This window comes from Lissotriton helveticus, chromosome 3_1 (assembly GCF_964261635.1).
Source record: "Lissotriton helveticus chromosome 3_1, aLisHel1.1, whole genome shotgun sequence".
NCBI classification, from domain to species: Eukaryota; Metazoa; Chordata; class Amphibia; order Caudata; family Salamandridae; genus Lissotriton; species Lissotriton helveticus.
In genome coordinates, this window is record NC_136061.1 from 191,357,225 (window position 1) to 191,376,048 (window position 18,824).

The 18,824-nt window shown below is 47.8% G+C and overlaps 1 protein-coding gene across 2 annotated transcripts in view; it reads right to left on the bottom strand.

Moving 5' to 3' along the window:
- POM121 (POM121 transmembrane nucleoporin) overlaps nucleotides 1–18,824 on the bottom strand; it is a 107,444-nt gene that overhangs the window by 66,716 nt on the left and 21,904 nt on the right. For both annotated transcript variants that reach the window (XM_078679588.1, XM_078679587.1), the window contains exon 11: nucleotides 12,035–13,615. In XM_078679588.1, coding sequence (XP_078535714.1) covers nucleotides 12,035–13,615 — 1,581 coding nt within the window. The remainder of the gene's footprint in view (nucleotides 1–12,034; nucleotides 13,616–18,824) is intronic.

Here is an 18,824-nt window from a genome sequence, read left to right on the forward strand (position 1 = left end):
TCTATAATCACCGTAAAGACTGAGAATATTCCCTTCCTCAGTCTCAGCACTACTGTTTTAATTTAGCTGACTTTCTGGGCTAAATATGCCTGGTGCTGCCTTCAAATCCTCATTTCAATAATTGAAACATCCTCATAACAATACAAAAACATAGCAGGTCTAGTGTTTTAATTGTTGTTTACCTAGTGGTGATTTTGTTCATAAGACATACTCTTATTTGCATTAGTAATGTTTATTTCATGGTTTTCATCAGTGCATATATTTAATTAACATTGGAACACAAAAAAGGGTACCAACACTATTGACAACAGAAAAGGGTAACCAATACAAAAAGTTGCACTATTTCCTCCTACATCCACTACTTAAATCAGTGATGCAATCTATCCATGCAAAAAGAATACACACCAATCAGTTATCCAGGGTCAAAATTCACCACAAGTCAGCCTTGTGCCAGTAATTGTAAAGAAGCAAAGGCAGTTATCTTCATCTCCCAGTACTTCCTCGAACTCACAAAAATAAACACCACATACACAAACAAGCACTGGCATAGCCAACAGGTCTCGCCTTTGGGACCTTATAAGTGTTTAGAAAGCTATTGGCTTTAACATTTTTAATATGTGTTGCAGAGCATTGTGAATGTTCTGGAGTGCAGCAGTATGTTTAAAAGTTATAAGTCATTATAAAAGTGTTATAACGATTTGTTACCTTATATATAACCTAGAAAACATTATATACAACTGAAGTATCCTAATAAAAACCAGAATTAACATCAAAAATGGGTTCGTTTTTTTGTTTATGCAAGGAAGGTGGCAGTGGGGCGAGGGGCAGTGGAGGTGCGGGGGGGGAGCAGGGAGAGAGGGGGTTGGAGGAATGGGCGGACAAGGGGGCAGTGGAGGGAGGGGGTGAGTAAGGGAGGGAGGGAGGTAGAGGGAGTGAAGGTGAGAGTGGAGGTGGAGAGAAGGTGCAGGGAGGGAGTGGAGGTGCAGGTGGGAGTGGATGTAAGGAAAGGGGAGTGGAGGCGGAGTGAGGGGGAGAGGAGGTGTAGGGGGAATGGAGGGAGTGGAGGTGGGAGTAAAGGTGCAGGGAGGGGGGTGGTGGTGGGAGCAGAGGTGGAGATGGGGGGTGGAGGGGAAGGGAAAGGGTAGTGGAGGTTGAGGGTGGGAACGGAGGGAGAGGGGACCACAGGTTTAGAGAGGCGGAAGTAGAGGTGGAGGGAGGGGGGGGGAGTGCATGTGAGGGAGGGGGGAGTGCATGTGAGGGAGGGGGGAGTGCAGGTGGGGAGGGGGAATGGAGGCGGAGGGAGAGAGGGGGGTGGAGGTGAAGGGAACGGAAAGGGGAGTGGAGTTGGAGGGGGTAGAAATGGAGGGTGGGAGTTGTGGACGGTGGGAGCGGAGCAGAGGTTTAGAGAGGCGGAGGGGGGAGTGCAGCTGGAGGGAGGTAGGGGTGGAGGGAGAGAGGGACGAGTGGAGGTGAAGGGAAAGGGGAGTGGAGTTGGAGGGGGTAGAGGTGGAGGGTGGGAGTGGAGGGAGAGGGGAGTAGAGGTGCAGAGAGGCAGGAGTAGAGGACCATTCCCAGTCTCCAGAGCCTGGGGGAGTGTGTCTGCACACCTCACTGATAGGGGCTTCTCACTAAAAAAAGAAACTTGTGACAGAACCTAACTAGTGCATGTCTGCCCACCTCAGAGGCAGGAATTTCTCACAAAAAAAAACATCCCCAGCACCAGAGCCTAAAGCAGCGTCTGCACACCTCGGCGGCAGGGAGCTTATCTCACTAACAAACCATCACCAGTGACAAAACCTAACAAGTGCATGTCTGCACACCTCAGAGGCAAGGAGCTTCCCTCAACAACAAACCATCCTTGGTGCCAAAAGCCTAAAGCAGTGTGTCCGCACACCGAAGAGCTACAGTTTCAACAACAAACCATCCCAGCTCCAGAGACTAAGGCAGTGTGTCTGCACACCTCAGGGTTCGAGAGTTTCTCTAAACAATAACCCATCCACAGCCTCAGGGCTTCTCTAGCATCATTTGTGGCACACATACAGAATCATATTTAAGCTCTGAAGAAGTTCAGTACATGAACACAACGTATTGGCTGTGGTTTTTCAGTAGGACAATAAAGTAACAAAATAATAAAGAAGATTTTTTTGTATTCCTGCTAGCTCCCCGTGAGGCCCTTCTCTTAATTTCTATTGACCCCTATATCCCCCACACCATCAGATTTCCACCTCAGTGGCCACACCTGACCCCGCCTGTGACCTGGCAGCGGGGGCATGTCAGAGTGAAGTGTCATACGTGGCAGGCAGTGAGTATTTGAGAGGAGAGGCCCGTCCAGGTCACACCATTGAGACTGCCAGGGGGAGAGAGGCGTGACCCCTCCCGAGCTGCCATGGGGAGAGAGGCGTGACCCCTACAGGGCTGCCAGGGGAGAGAGAGAGGCGAGACCCCTCACAACCTGCCAGGGGATGACAGGTCCCCCTCTGAGCTGCCAGGGGGGGGGGGGACAGGCGTGACCTTTCACGAACTGCCAGGCAGAGACAGGCGTGAACCCTCATGAGCTGCCAGGGGGAAACAGGCGTGACCCCTCATGAGCTGCCAGGGGGAAACAGGCGTCACCCCCTTATGACCTGCCAGGGGAAGACAGGTGTGACCTCTCACGAGCTGCCAGGCAGAGACAGGCATGACCCCTTATGACCTGCCAGCAGGAGACAGGCATGACCCCTCCCAAGCTGCCAGGGGGAGACCGGTACAACCCATTCCAAGCTGCCAGGGGGAGACTAGCGTGACCCCTCACGAGCTGCCAGAGGGAGACTAGCGTGACCCCTCACGAGCTGCCAGAGGGAGAGGCAAGACCTCTCCCGAGCTGCCAGAGGGAGACAGAGACAGGCATGATCCCGTCATTCTCCCCTCTCCCCCTGCCCCCACCTGCCTCTACAGAGTGCCGGACTGAAGGTATCGTATGTAAATGGTGGGGCAGAAAGGAACAAGACACCCCCTCCTAGTGGTGGCCCTAATGACTGATGAGTCATTAGTCAAACACTGATATGATCTGTGACTGGGGTGAGTGCCTGAAGAGTTTCTTTCAGCGCTCCATCCATCATCTCCTTGTACTTGCTTTGTTCGACCTAAGTTGGCAGGGTATGCCCAGACGTGGGTCCCTTGCTCACTTTGCCAGTGGATTTTAAGCTAGCCTGGCTGATGAGAGGCGTTACTCTGAAACCAGTCCCAGGATGCTCGTTTCCGGTCCAGGGAAGACCTGGCTTGGCAGTTCAGGCTTGACTGTTCCCATGAGGCACAGGATCAATACTGATTTGCATTTAGCTGGGTCTGAACTGGGGTAGTGAAGTGAGCTAAGGAACGATGATGGATTCAACCCAGATATGTGACTGAAGGTGAGTGTCCACAAGTTTCAGCGCTACGTCGATCATCTCCTTGTGTTTGCATTATTCAACCACTACCATATTGCTATATATATTAAAAAAAAAAAAAAAAGAAGCTGGGACCAGATTATTTTTTTTAGCATTCCTTCAAATGCTACAGTGTGCATGGGTTGACAAATAGTAAGGCTAATCAGTCTTGATTCTACTTTATCACCATTTGCTTTTTTTGTTTCCATCACATACACTTCCTGTTCATCTCACTCCTGCAGGCTCTTTTTGATCACTGTTTTGTTCCTTAATCACTGTTTTTTTCTTTTACTCTCCCATCCTCTCTCAATTTTTAAAAGCTTGGTGATCTGAACTGGCTGTGCTATATTCTAAGGGGTCGGCCCAGCTAGCCTAGACCCAGCAGCTCAGGAGATCGGTCTCTGTGCTTGACCCATTTGAATGCCTGCTAGGGTTTCACTGGCGCCGACACGCGCAGCACCATACGACCTCCCAAGACCTGTAGGGAATCGAATCTGGGCACAGTGACACCCGAATCAGGAGCTCCCCTCCATTACGAAGATAGTCAGGCACCAACCGCCTACCGGACCAGCGCCCGCCGTCCTCCACGAAGTCTACAACACTAAAGACCCTCATAATCGTCACAATGGGGAAACCAAAGGGCACAACACGGTGCCCGAGACCGCCCCTGAAAACATGCCTACCACCAGGACGGTGGCCGCATCCAACACACCTCAGACAGACCCAACAATCTCAGACACACTGGATCAAGTACTAGCGGCCATCGAACAGTCCAGGATCTCTATGGAAAACCGCCTAGGCACCCTCGCAATTGAGATCAGCCTCATATGGGATGATCACTGCAAACTTGAGACAAAGTGAAGGAGTGGGTGAAGGTACTGGCTGCAATACAACACTATCAAACCAAACAACACTGCAGTATGCCAAGCTGCCTGTCCATCATTGAGGAATGTACGGACGACTCGGAAGGGTGTTCGCGCCGCTACAACATTCGTGTGCTGGGTCTTCCGGGAGGAATCGAAGGCACAGACCGGCTGGGATACATGGAAACTTGGGTGAAATCGTTCACCCCCACAGCGGAGAGGACGGCATTCTTCTCTATTGAACGTGCCCACAGAGTACCAGCCCGATGCTGGCAAAATTGTTGCATTTTCGGGATCGGGATGCTGTGCTCTGAGCGGCCAGACAAACAGGCCCCCCTTCATGTGAAAAAGAGGCAGATAATGGTGTTCCCGGACTATGCACGAGCAGTGCAACAGCAAAGATCTTCGTAAGTGAAACATCGGCTTCGTGCGAACAAAATTCAGTACTCTCTCCTATTCACTGCCAGTCTCAAAATACTCCAACGGCTCGGCCGTCTTCTTCACGAGTGCAGAAGAGGCACACGAACGGTCGGACCAGCACTGCGCGCAACAATCTAGAACAGACTACATGCGTGACCCGACCTCTAAGCCACTGCGACCCAGGAGACACACCCCCAAACCGCAACATAGCGGGGTAAAGACAACGACCCGGTCCGGCACCCAAGACTCCCCGGACCTAGAACAAATCATGAAAGAAAGAAGCGGGCCCTACAAGCAGTGATTGACCAACAAGCCTCCTCCCAGGAGGAAGACATTGATCAAGCTCCACACCTCTTCTATTCAGGAGGGGAGGCAGTGATGACACGGCTTCCGGATTGGACTCCGTTCCACCCCCTCTTAGTCACCCCCAGACAGCGGATACCATGATAGACCAATGAACTCCTCCCCAACATGAGCGGTTCTCACTGCCAACCCCAAACGACTTACATAATCTGTACCCTCCTCTTGAAAATATGCGTCAGACACGATTTGATTGGCTCCAGATGGCGCTCCAGGATCCTACGAAGGCCCGATCGACGAAACGTACTGCCACCTCCATTGTTTACTGTTGTACTCTGTTAGAGAGAGTAGGTTTGGAAGTATTACTGACTGGTAATGGGTCCACAGCATTGGGAACGTTTCCCGACCCCAGTTTTTACAGTTTCCTACACTTGTTCTGCATCTTTCTACCCCCTCATAGAAATACACGTAATAGGGTACCCAGGACATATTTATGGGAGGCAGCTGGTAACGCATATGTTCCTCACATAACAGGGAACTCACTGGTCACTAGGTCCCGGCAGGCACAGCCTATCCAAACGAGCACTGACGACATCACAAGGCTACGAAGACACAGAATACTGACATCAATATCCTAACTTAGTGCCCGTGGTCTTCACACACCACGTAAGAGATATGCTGTATACTCATACACGAAGCGCCAAAACGCCCGAATCGTGTTCCTACAAGATAAACACCTCACTAACAGAGCTAAGCAAGCTACAGTTGAAATGGCTGGGTACCATATGTGCCACGTCATACTCCGCTTATGCACGAGCAGCACTGATCTGGATCCGATCAGGGACCCCTTTCCAGGAACTCAGACGGGTGGTATACAAGGAGGGCAGATATGCCCTATTAGAGGGCCTCCTCGATGGCCACTTGGTACTGCTGGGAAGTATATACGCCCCGAACGTAGAACAGGACAAGTATTGGCAACATCTCACCGGGGTACTTGCTCAATTTGCCTCCATACCATGGGTTCTAAGGGGAGACTACAATTGCATACTAGACCTCACATTAGACCGCTCCCACCCCCCACCCACACACTCAACCGCCCAGAAACAAACAGAACGCTTCAAAGCCTGGGTCACACAATGGGCACTCACTGACGTATGGAGAATGCAACACCCGCAGATAGGCTACATTCGTTCCACTTCGTCCCACATAACCTTAGAGTCAGTCTAGACAGGTTCTTATGCTCTGCAGTGGTTCTGCCTAAAGTGCACCACACAGACTATATGGGGAGAGTCTTTTCTGACCACAATGCTCACATTCTGCACTTAAACTGGAGACCCCCGCACCCCCAGTCCCTATATGTCGCCTACCTATGAGACTCCCTAGCATATACAGTCTTTACAGACGACCAGGGGCAAAGTATACAGGACTGCTTTGCACACAACGTAGGGACAGCATCCTCCACATTGATAGAATGGGACACCTTCAAAGTGGTAGCCCAGGGAGAATGCATCAAACAAATAGTGGGAGTAAAACGGACCCTGGAGCAAACAATCTCCAAAGCCGAAACACACCGCACCACAGGATGACATGTCGGAGGAAGCAGTGGCGCGGATTGCCGAGGCCAGGACAGAATATATGATGGCTTGCGTCGACATCCGACGCTACAACTTCAGGTCATATACAACTTGAATGCACAAGGAACGCGATAAAACGGGTACCTTGCTAGCATGGTTAGCCGATCAAGACAGCGGCATGAACCCCATCACGGAGGCAATAGACCCCCATGGTAACCTAGTACGATCCCAAGACAACATTCTCTCAGCATTCCACCAACACTACTCGGAAGTTTACCGGTATCCAACCCTAATCGAGCAGGACAAAATAGACCACTTTCTTTACCCCCTAACAATTCCGGGATTACAAGAGAGGATAGTACATCATTAGAGGCGAAGATACAACCAGCAGACATTACTCAGGCCCTACGCTCCTTGGCTCGCTACAAAGCACCGGGGCTAGTCGGATTCCCCTTAGAATACTACACAACCTTCCCCTCCCTAATGGTCCCCAGATATGCCTCAGCATTAGACACTGGCAAGCTACCGAAATCCCTCCGGGAATCGGTTATCGTGACCTTCCTGAAACCCAACCGTGACTCACAATTGATGGCATCCTACCGCCCCATCACGCTCCTCTCCACTGATTGCAAGATCCTAGGCAAGATATTAGCGGATAGATACACACAAATCATACGGCCCCTAGTACACCCCGATCAGTGCGGTTTCATCCCAGGCAGAAACACATCCCAGAATATACGCCGACTATTCCATGTCCAAGATCAGGCGAGAGTCACTTACCCCCGAGCAGCCTGCCTTATACTTGACCTGGAAAAGGCTTTTCACACCCTCACATGGCAGTATCTCTTCTTGGTTCTACAACGAATAGGTCTTGGCCTTACTCTCTTGGCATACTAGTCTCATACACCGGACTCACCTCGCGTGTTCGTGTAGGGCGCTACATCTCACCAGAATTCGAGGTGCAGAGCGGCACGAGGCAGGGCTGCCCACTCTCGCCTCTGCTTTTCGCCCTCGCGGTGAAACCACTGGCCATATGGTTGCAACAAGAGGGGGAATAGTGGGGCATTCCTGTAGCAAATACCATGCACAGTGTTTCTATGTATGCCAATGACCTTTTAATATAGATTAGAGACATCACCAAGGACTTACCACATATCTGGGCCAGGCTGGTAGAATTCGCAGAAGTCTCCGGGTTACGTGTAAAGTGGGAGAAGTCTACAGTGTACCCGCTGCACCCGAACATTCCCCCCTGGGTCGTCAGACTAGGAGATCAGACCATCGCTTGGAGCGCAGAGGCTCCCCGATACCTCTGGGTTCGTCTCTATCACACCCCGGCTGACATTTACGAAGGTAACCACCGTAGGGCTCCTCGGTAGGATTCTGGAAAAACCTCCCGTTGGCTCCGATTGGCAATCGCCAAAATGATATTGGTTCCGCGACTACTATACTACTTAACAAACTTGCCAATAATCCCGCCCAGAACAAACACTAGCGAAATTACAACTACCCACAACACAAGGAGAACTGGCAGCCCCATCCTTCGAATCCTATTTTCTAGCTGCACAACTGCAGTGGCTTTCCTACTGGACGGCAGGCAGACACTTAGGGGTGGTAGACACACCACGAATGGTCCCGTGCCCATTCCTGAACTCCGGCGACTACTGCTACCGGGCACCAAACCAAAACGTACATATCCGGTACAAGTAACAGTGGCACGCAAATGCATGCAAAGGATACACCGTATGCCGTTAGGGAGGCCTCCATATTCTCCCCCCCTTCTTCCTCTGGTCATATGGCCCAACCGTGAACACTACTATATGCCTAACACTACATACATGGACAGACTGCAGTATCACTGAGGTGGAGTTGCTATTTGAAGATGGCCAGCTCTGGCCCTTCCAGCGACTGATAGAGGACCATGATCTCCCTGCCGCTCAGGTCCTACTCAACATCAACTCCTCGCAAACTATCATCAATACCATGACCTTTCAACAGGTCACGCACCCGGTCGTACACACAATCTTACACATGGGAGTGGGACGACACTTGGTTACCTGGATCTATAAAGCCATCAGGGAACTCGGGAACAAACCGCTAGAGACCCTACGGGCCACCTGGGAAGAAGAATTTGGCCGTTCTCTAAATGAGAAAGAATAGGAAAGGGCTCTTTAATACCCTAAGAAGGTATCTCGAAACGTGAGATTCAAAAATATGTAGTTCTATATCCTACATAGAGCATACTCAACACCAGCGCGTCTCCGACGCTTTTACCCAGACACCCAGTTCTTATGCCCCAGATGCTAGTCGCAGGCGGCGGACTTCCAACACATATTTGGAGCTGTCCCACATTGCAATCAAACTAGCAACACATTCATAAGACACTCGAGGACCTCACCAGGCTCACATATCTGAGTACATGGGAAGCCTTGCGTTGGGTATCTATCAGAGGAGGAAACACAAAGCGCCCCTTAGATTTGTCTCACTAGCCATTTTACTGGCAAAACGGAACATAGCCGTCCACCGGCGGTCCCCTGCAGGCCCTCCAATTGCTGCATGGGTGGGGGCGGGACACAAATAGGCACTGGTAGAGGAAGAAACACTACAAGAAAAAGAGGCGAAAGGGACGCGCAACCACCCTATATCACTGGACTGGGCTATGCTATTGAATCAATTCAAACAGTAACCATGACGACCCAGAGAGAGTCCCTCACACACAAGACACAAGACACACAGTCGCAGTTGCAGGCCGCGTACACAGATGCCAGACCACCCGCAGTGCACAGTTAAAGTCATCAGGTATTAGTGCTGGGCTTCACGCCTTAAGTGTAAACCGGACCCCCAGAAATAGACCGACCACAGGTTCCCCCACTTCGCCCCTGGTAACTTGTGGAACCACCGTTCACCGGGACACATACCGCCATAAGTCCTCATCAGACACCTGTATGCAGAATCCCCATGAGCACCCCCCAGTTTTCTTCCCCCCCAGTTAAATTCAGGAATTCCCGGCAGAAAGATTTCAATAGTGACAAAAACTTAACTATTCGCCGCCCGAACAAAGCATCATGATCGCAATACAAGTAAATGTGTTCCGAAGAATCGTAATTTGATGCAAAATGTCACTGTAAATTTAAATTGTCAAAAATATGGTTAAATAAAAAAACTACACAATACAACTAGATCTGGATTACTACTACTTTAGGGACGGAATTACAACCAAACGGAAGGTATATGCTTTTAATACTAAATAAGTTCTCCTCCTCAGAAAGAAATGTGTGCCTGGGCGAGTTTTACAAACTAACTCATTATCCTTCTACTACCAGGTTTTACACCAAGAAGATCTAGGTACGCTTCTTTCCCCCTTCTCATGTTAAGGGGCCCTAGCTTCCATCATATATTGGGACTATAGAAGGGACACTTATGTTTGCTTTTCACTTAAGTTTTTTAGAATGTCAGTGCACAAGCACACCAAACGTTTTGTTGTGATTACCATTGCACATGGGTTTCCACTACACGATTTCACTGTAATTAAATATAAGGCAGTAAAAGTGATCACAAAAGTCACTATGAGGCAATTCATGGTGATTTGAATGTTAAGCTCTCGCTATAGTTTTTATTTTTTGTACAATTATTAGCCCTGAAGAAGTCGTGGGTTATTGTACCCATATCGCAACGAAACATGTTGGCTAAGGAACCTTTGAAGGAACAACTGACCAAAAGACAAAATTTAAAAGAAGAAAAAGAAGAACGCCAAGACGGTCTACATTGAATTAGATAATTTGTATTGATTGTACTTGTGTGTGCTGGGGGATCTTGCTAAATTTGTTTGAGAGAAGGGTGGTTTGCTCTACTTCTGCAGCACCGCTGTTTGACTAGAACATTTGACATATGTTAACTCGCCTGTGATGTGCCATTCCCCCACAAAACGTAGCGCCCATTCCCTTTTTACTGGACTACAACCTACATCTGGCTGCCTTGGTGCCGCTGACTGTAGTTTCTGTGCTGGCCATTGGGCCCTTCCGTGCTAACCTCGACCCAAGGAGCTTTTAGTTCTTTCGACCAACCAGCAGTCCCCCAATCCTACAGCTATGCTTAGCCCTTTAGGTGCAGAGTGCAGGGGCCACACGTTAGCCAGTCCCCACAGGTGGTGCGTACCCGGTGCCCATCTAACCAAATCCTACTTACGGACCGTACACTCACTTTTGTTCTTTCCCCACTAAGAGGGTCTTGTGAGTAACCTTGCAAAACTATACACTGTATGATAAAAGGCCTTAACTTCCTTCCCTTAGGAAATGTGCCAGTATGGTATCTAGAGATACCTCACCAAGTAAGAAAAGAGATTATAAAGTAATTTCGACTGCTTATTGGCAATGTACACGTTACAGTAACGTAAGTCAACTCAATATCAAATGCATATTCGTGATACCTTGCCTTGGAGAGTACAATATTGCCTATAATTTGGTTCTAGTAATGTAGTAACACTAAATATTTTTATACAAACCAATTGGTCGTAGTTATTTTTGAGTGTGTGACACCATTTCTTGCCTGAATGTGTACAATAAATGCTTAGCGCTATCCTCTAATGAACGCTTGCTGCTCGCCACACTATCACAAATGGAGAGCAAGGTATTATCTACTTTTACTTCTGCCTAACGTTGGAGTTCCACTGGAGTTTGTGCACACTATGCCTTACTTTGGTATAGTATATAAAGAGCCAGCTTCCTAAACCAATCTTATGAAATGTAAATGTTAATCCAGTTAGCAAGGCAGGAGCTTTGAAGTCTGAAGAGAAGGTTACAGAAGGCTGGGAGACATGTCTGAATGCCTCAAAATCAGGTTTACAAGCATTATGTGGAGTAAGACTTGCTAGAATACTGAAGATTCCGATACACCCTGAGCAGACATTAGGCCCTTAACCCCAATATCTAACCACTGTCTTGCATGACCCTTGCCATATACAACAATCAGTGTTAAAGGTAAAATAAGTAGATTGAATCTAACATTTACAAACTGTTCTTACAGGGTGCAGAGATGTTTAAAGCACCAGGGCAAGAACAATGGCAAAGAGTTTTGCAGGAAGCAGTTGTCAAGAATTGGAGAGTATATATTGGGTCAAGTAATACTATAAGACCACAAGAGGATCTATACATCCACTACCTAATCTAGAAACTGAAGCATAGAACCGAAATAGTTTGCATGATCCTAGATTAGCAAGCGGTATGGAGTGAGGATGGGTTAAAATGGTTCCTGAGAAAATTGCACCTTGCCCGCAACTGATTGTATGCAAGCAGGAGTATTACATTTGCAGACTTTAAAACATTTGAACCGGGCTAGAACCAATACTTACCTGGAAGTAAAGACACCTCAGATGTACTTACTGTGATGTAAGGACTCCGGATGTAACAAAATGCACAGTAACAACTGATATGCACTGCATACGGAATAAAGACAACCCATTTACTCTCCCTATTTTTACCTCCAAATGTTAGCCTGTTTTCATTGGTATTGGTGGATCCAAATGCAAATGTTGTGTTGTGGTTTGGGGTGCTCATCACATTTGAAGCCATGGGAGCAGATCCAAAAGCAGAAGTGTTTGTCGGTGCTGCACTTTGTCCAGATCCAAAGTTGAACCCACTGATTGCAGGCGTTGTACTGGTGCTCTGTGTCCCCAGTCCAAAGCCAGAGGTCGTGCTGCACGGCTGACTCGATGCAGTAAATCCAAACTGAGATTGAGTGGCACTTCCAAACACGGAGCCACTTGTGGTCTGAGGCATTCCAGAACCAAACCCAGGGGCTGGAGTGCTGGTGGATGGGCCCAAGGATAAAACGGGCTTCGCACTACCAAATGACAACTGGGTGTTACCGGTTGTACCAAAGGAGGTCTGTGAACTAGCCCCAAAAGCAGGGGGATTTGTACCTGCAAATGTTGGCTGAGCTGGCTGTTGAGCAGATGACCCAAAATTGAAAGGAGTGGGAGTAATACCAAAAGTCATACTAGCTGGCTTTGTTGTTGACGGCTGGGCTGTTTGGCTAGAGGTGTAAGGAGGATTTGGGTTCATGGTGAAGGAAGATGATCCACTACTGAAGAAAGAGGCAGATGAACCAAACGGGATGGCAGACTGGCTAGTATTTTCAGTGGTGGATGTAGTGGCAGGACCACCACCAAAAGCAAAGCCACTTGCCACTGGCGCACTAACAGAAGGGGCTTGGCCAAAGGTGGTCACCACTGGTTGCGCAGGTGCTGCAGAGACTGTAACAGTGGAGGACGTTGGCTTGCTGAACTGAAATATGGAGTTTGCCCCAAAAGCACTTGTTGCGGTGGTGGTGTTGTTTGAAGCTGCAACAGTGAACTGAAATGGCTGCACTGCAGTGCTAGTGATAGTGCTGCTGGGCACATTAGTAGCTGCTTGAAGTCCAAAAGCAAATGATGGTTTAGGAGCCGAGTCTGCAAAGGAACCAGCTGTGGAGGCAGCAGTTATGGTAGGGGCAGTTTTAGCAAGCTCTGTGAATATGGAGCTGGAAGCTGTGGAAATTGCAGTCTGAGCTGAAGTGGCTGTTGTACCAATATTTTGTCCGAAGGAGAAAGGAGCACCAGAGCTAGCCGACACAGGGGCTGGAGTTGTTAGATTTCCGAAGATTGGTTTGAAAGTAACAGTACTTGGAGCCATTGTGCAGGCAGATGAAGATACAGTGTCATCAGCTTTTGGCAGTGTCCCAAATACTGGTTTGAAACTGTGCGTTTTAGTGCTGTCAATGAGTTGTGGAGCACTTGCAGACTCTTCACTTGGCTTCTCCAGCAAGAGGCTCATCAGAGGAGAAGGTTTGGGTAGTTCTGTATTCCTAGAGGGACTGCTGACAGCTGGGATAGCAACAGAGAAAGTGGTTTGAGAGGTAGAAGACTGTGCCCCAGAGGATAACTCTCCAAAATTAGAAGAAACACTCCAAGTAGCCAGAGGTTTGGATTCAGATTGAGTTTTGGGGAAGGAACTGGAAACCACAGACATAATGGGAGCAGATGGAGATTTTGAAGGTGCTGGGATTGCAGCAACGGCTGGTTCTGTAACAAGAACAAAGGATAATGAGCAACAGACACACATTAGTCCCATAAGCATTACCATCAAAGAATTTACAAACCAAATGTAAAACCCAACCCAAAATACCCTGAACAAATTAGACGGTGGGGGTGGAATAAAAATGGCAAATAGAAACTAACTACAGAAAGGGAGGGAAAAAAACAAATATCACTTGCTGGTTGGGTTTGTTCCACAACCCTTTAAATAATCAAAATGCAGAGTCGAGTACCCCTATGTTTCCACCCCTTAAAATGTATCCCTTTGAAAACCTCAGACACCACAGGATCACACTGCATCTTTGGAAAATCGAATTTATGAACAAAAGGTCCCTCACAACCTAGTAAAAAAAAAAAAAAAAACAACACCTATTACTACAACTTTGTATTTGCCAAGTTACGGGACACAAGAAACCGCTGCATAAAAACAAAATACCACTCTACTGCGAAGGAAACTAGTTCACTTCCTCTACACTCTTGCTGCAGTGTGTGGGTAGGCATGGGGTTGAGTAGGCAAGATACCAGTGTAAGGAAGGGGGTATGTGTGATCAGCCCCGGAATAAGTGGCAGCTTTTTTTATTTATGTATTTATTTATTTTAACTTTCAGGTGCCTAGAGTTTCAGCCACACCCTGCCCGGGCAGCAATACAGGTCAGCCCACTGATCAGTTATGCACATTGTGCTATGTCCTCAACATTTAGGAGGCTGGGGTGGGTGGTAGCAAAATGTGAATGACAGAGTAACTGATCAGTTGCTGAAATTCGCTCACCCACTGTCCCATGATGTATGCAATGGTGAGAGAAGTAAAAATGTGAATGGCACAATAACTGATTAAAGGCTGAACTGAGCAGATACATTGCCCTATGTTGTAGTGGACAGAAGCAGAGGGGCATGCGGTGCACATTTTTAACTGGATTAAGTCTCTTGCATTCTGCTCTTTTACAGGAGAGTGTTGCTTCACAAAGAAGTTCCTCTTGGCATCAGAAAGGACTATGGTAATATGTGCTTTTGACTTATTGTGTCGCGCCTTGAAGTAATTGTCATTTTTTCTGGAACTTCTTAATCACATCACAGCATGGAAACACTACTACACTCTAAATTTTGTATTGTTTCAGTTCACAGTGCATTAATTTCTAGGAGTTTCCTCAGTCGCTAAATCAAATAATGGAGGATAGCTCTTGGTGGGATTTAATACAGAGACAGCATCTGAAGGGGAGGTTAACACCTTCGGTGCTCATGACTAGCTCAGCTAGTCATGAACCACGGCGCTCCGCTCATGACTAGCTCAGCTCGTCATGAGCCGTGGAACGCTCCGGTGCGGGGAGAATTCTCCCACTGTGCTGAGCGTTCCACGGGAGCCAATGCACCTGTGACTAGCTCAGCTCATCATGAGCACAGGAGCGCCGTAGCTCATGACTAGCTGAGCTCGTCCTGAGCATGCAGGCGCTGTGTGCGCCCTCCTCCACCCCCAGCACACCGGGGGAATAACCCCCGCAGCGAAGGGGTTAAGAGAGCAGACTGTGTACATGATTTTTGCAGCAGAGTTTTCAGTTGAGGATTGATCTTCCAGTGAATCCGAGAAACAGGTCTATGGTAGTGGTTATGTACCTTCACATGGACAGACTGCAGCTGAGAGCAAGTGACAGGGTTGTCCAATCCATAGCGCAGGCAGGTACCTTACCAAGCCCAGGCAGTGCGTGCACTTGGAAGCCTCAATTTAATTTGGCCACAAATATACTCATTCATTGCAGATACTGAATGTAAGGTATATACTGCAACTTCTCAATATTGACTATTTCCAAGTTTTTCGGGATTAAAATTTCCTAGAGGAAATTGTGCACCAATACAATTTGAGGCACACACATATACTACCCACTTCACTTGGGGATTTATCCATTAAAAAAAAAAAAAAAAAAGACACACAGAGCCTAATGCTAAACATGGGAGTAGTGCACAAATCAACCATACAGCCCTACTGGACTACTAGTACGGTCAGGGCAATACCACCCTTTGCACCAATAATGAACAGTCCGGTTTTTAATTTTGAAGCGTATGCTACATTTTAATGATAATTCTGCTGCATTGCCCCAGAACACCTAGATCAGGACAAGTTGTTTAAAATTCAGCCGGTTATGGAAAATGTTTGCAAAGTTTCCAGACATTAATACTCTCGGAAAGAATGTAAAGGTTGACAAGTCCTTGATCTTGTTAAGTGGGTGAATGATGTTCAGGCAGAACATACCAAGCAAAATAGCTGGTTACAAATGCAAAAGAAGCAATTGATGGGTGGAATGTTGAACAATGCTCTGTAACAAGGATCTGGATTTAATCCATTGTTCTTTTGCTCACCACGCCACCCATGTTTGGATCCAGCCATATGCAAATCAGTCTTGCCCCTGTCCCTCATGGGACTCCATGCCACTGGAGTCAAGCTAGCCTGGCTGATGAGGGGGTGAAAACCCAAAACCGGTACCAGGATGCTCGTTTACAGTCCAGGCTGGACTGTTCTCATGGAAAACAGGGTCAAAATGGATTTGCATATGGCTGAGTTTGAACTGGAATGGTATTTAGAGCAAAACTATGGATTTAGCCCCAGATCTCCGTACTGGGAGGGGGGGATATACAGGGACGGACTCCACATTATAAATCTGCAGGTTGGCCTTCCACGTTAGGAGTTAGTGAGAAGATGGTTTGGTAGCTTGTGCAAATACTCCTCATAAAAGGTTAACACCTTTATATGAACAACTTCTATAATAGTCGTCCAGTTGTTTTGTGAGCTATACAAAGTTGACACTGGTTTGCAGTAAAATCCAAAAAGGTACTCCTAAGATTACCGGAGCTTGTTTGTAAGAAGCTCCAGAGCATTGTGTTCCAAGAAACTGCTCGCAGTTAAATTCTTAGCATTTGTATGGTTATAATATGTGGGTCAGGTATTAGAGGTTCACATGCCCAACTGCATACCCAATTACAAGTATAGGGCAGAGGAATGTCTTTCAACTGACCATAAACAGCCCTACAGCTGTAGAAGCAGTAGCATCTACTGCAGTTGCTGAGGAGGACATTGCAAAGCTACAAGATGGGCGCCGACAATTTCTGCAATAGAGAAAAAGAGTTCACCATACTGGTGATGCAGAGTTCTCTTCAGGCAAAGAGAGCAAGGACAAGCAGCATTATTTCCCCCAATGCCGATTCAGCCAGGCGTGTATTCTAACTTGCTTCACTCAGTACCACACAAAAGTGAAGTTTTTGGATAGAACTAAAGAGGAGGCGACAGATTATCGCAAATCAATAAGTGGCCCATTACATTAGCAGCTGCAAAGCTTTAGACTTTCTTCAATCGAACTTGGAAAGGACTGTAATCCAATAATTTTTCCACAATATTAGAAGTGGGCCACTAGGCTTTTACTGACTCCATTTGAGCGAAACACATTGGTCTTGCTTTTGGTTGGTTGCCACCTTCACCGTCCATCAAAACATGGTAGTCACAGAACACATAACTGTGGACAGGACATGCGCCACGTTTTGACGGAGTACCCCTGTCCAAGTGTGTTTGCATGCAAGCTGGTAGATTGCATGACTGCTATTTCAGTCCTCTGGGAATAGGAGTGCAATAGGCCCTTGAATGGCAGTGGTTTGTTGATACAAGTGCTCTGTGACCGGCAGTGTGAATGGCTTTGTGCAGCACATGTGAAGTGTGTGAATGGACCTTAAAGTGGTGGTGCCATGACATGGCTTTACAGCTCACTATTAGTTAAACTTAAAAAAGGATGAAAGACAACGCCCAGCAGAGGAGAGTGCAACAAAGACCGGATATCCTGTGAACAGCAGCTCTGTTCAGAAGAAACACCAAAGAAAGACTCCAAGCCTGCTGAGGAAAGAAACCCAACGCCTGGAACCACCTCTGCACCAGTCGCCTACGGCCCGAGTTTGAGTGGTCCACATGTCCCAGCGACGTCACCTGCAGCCTCTGCACGAAAACCATAATCCCCTCCCCCCAAACGAGAGGGGCTGGTAAGGTGAAATGCGACCTAAACACACCTGTGCATCCAGCCACCCTGCTCGCTGGAGAAGAGACCCCCAGGTGCACCTACGTCCCTGAGCCCTCCAACTTACCTGCCCAGCTGTTGGTTTCTCCCAAAGTCTTCCTGGACCGAGCCTGCAGCCAAAATCCAAAACCAGCACCCTGAACCCAGCTGCCCCTGCACCTGGTGTGCTAACACTGATCCCCTTTGCCCTGAGTATTATACCAGGAGCTTTGCTACCACAACCTTGTGGACCTGCTCGTGAGCAGAAACCAACCAGAGGCCCCCTATCACCCTTTGAATAACATTGGGCCTCAGCACTCTGCACCTGGCAACCATAGTGCCGCAGAGGGTGTTCTAAGATTGCATCCACGACCGGGAAGGGGGGGGGGGGGGGGGGGGGAGTCTTGTTTTAACCCAGAACACCAACTCTCACAAATAAGTACTTACCTGCAAGCCATTAACTTAATTTCCTTCCATTGGATTGCATGGACTGCTTTTCCTTGAAAATGCAAGTGTGGGGTGGAGTTGGTTTGTATGAAATATTGAAAACGGCAAAGGTACTAAAAGTGAATTACTTACGTTTTGGCTAGGAAATGTTTCAGTGCTATATCTAGGTATATCACACGGATTACTTTGAAGTTACTTTTGCTAATCTAAAAAGTAATGTGCACAGTAATCTGTAAAATACCTAAATAGTAGTTCTGAACTGTTAACTTACCTGTAATTCAACCAACTACATCTGAACCTGCATTCAACTGTAAATCACTGTAGAAGATTGTGCAAAGTATTATTTCACTTACCCGCACCAGGAATGGCTCTAGAAATATACAGAACCAGCTTCCTACAGCACCTTACCTGGGACGACTAAATCAATTATGCTACCCTCCTGTGGGAGGGGGCATAGAACTAGCCCTGACCGATGGTGGAGACTGTAAAGTCTGCTTCACCTTGCTTCCTCCCCTTAGGGGTGGAAACACCTATTCTTTGATTTCCCCCCAGTTTTTCCCACCAAAGGTGGGGGTGTAAACCGGGGCCGGCCATCTGCTGTTAGCAGCAGATGCTGGGTGCGGTGGGGTCACATTACAAAGGCAACAGTTGAAGATCCAGTTTGCGAGCACTAGCCCATTCTGGGGGAGGAGGCATGACACCTCTGCCCAGGATATGCATTGTTT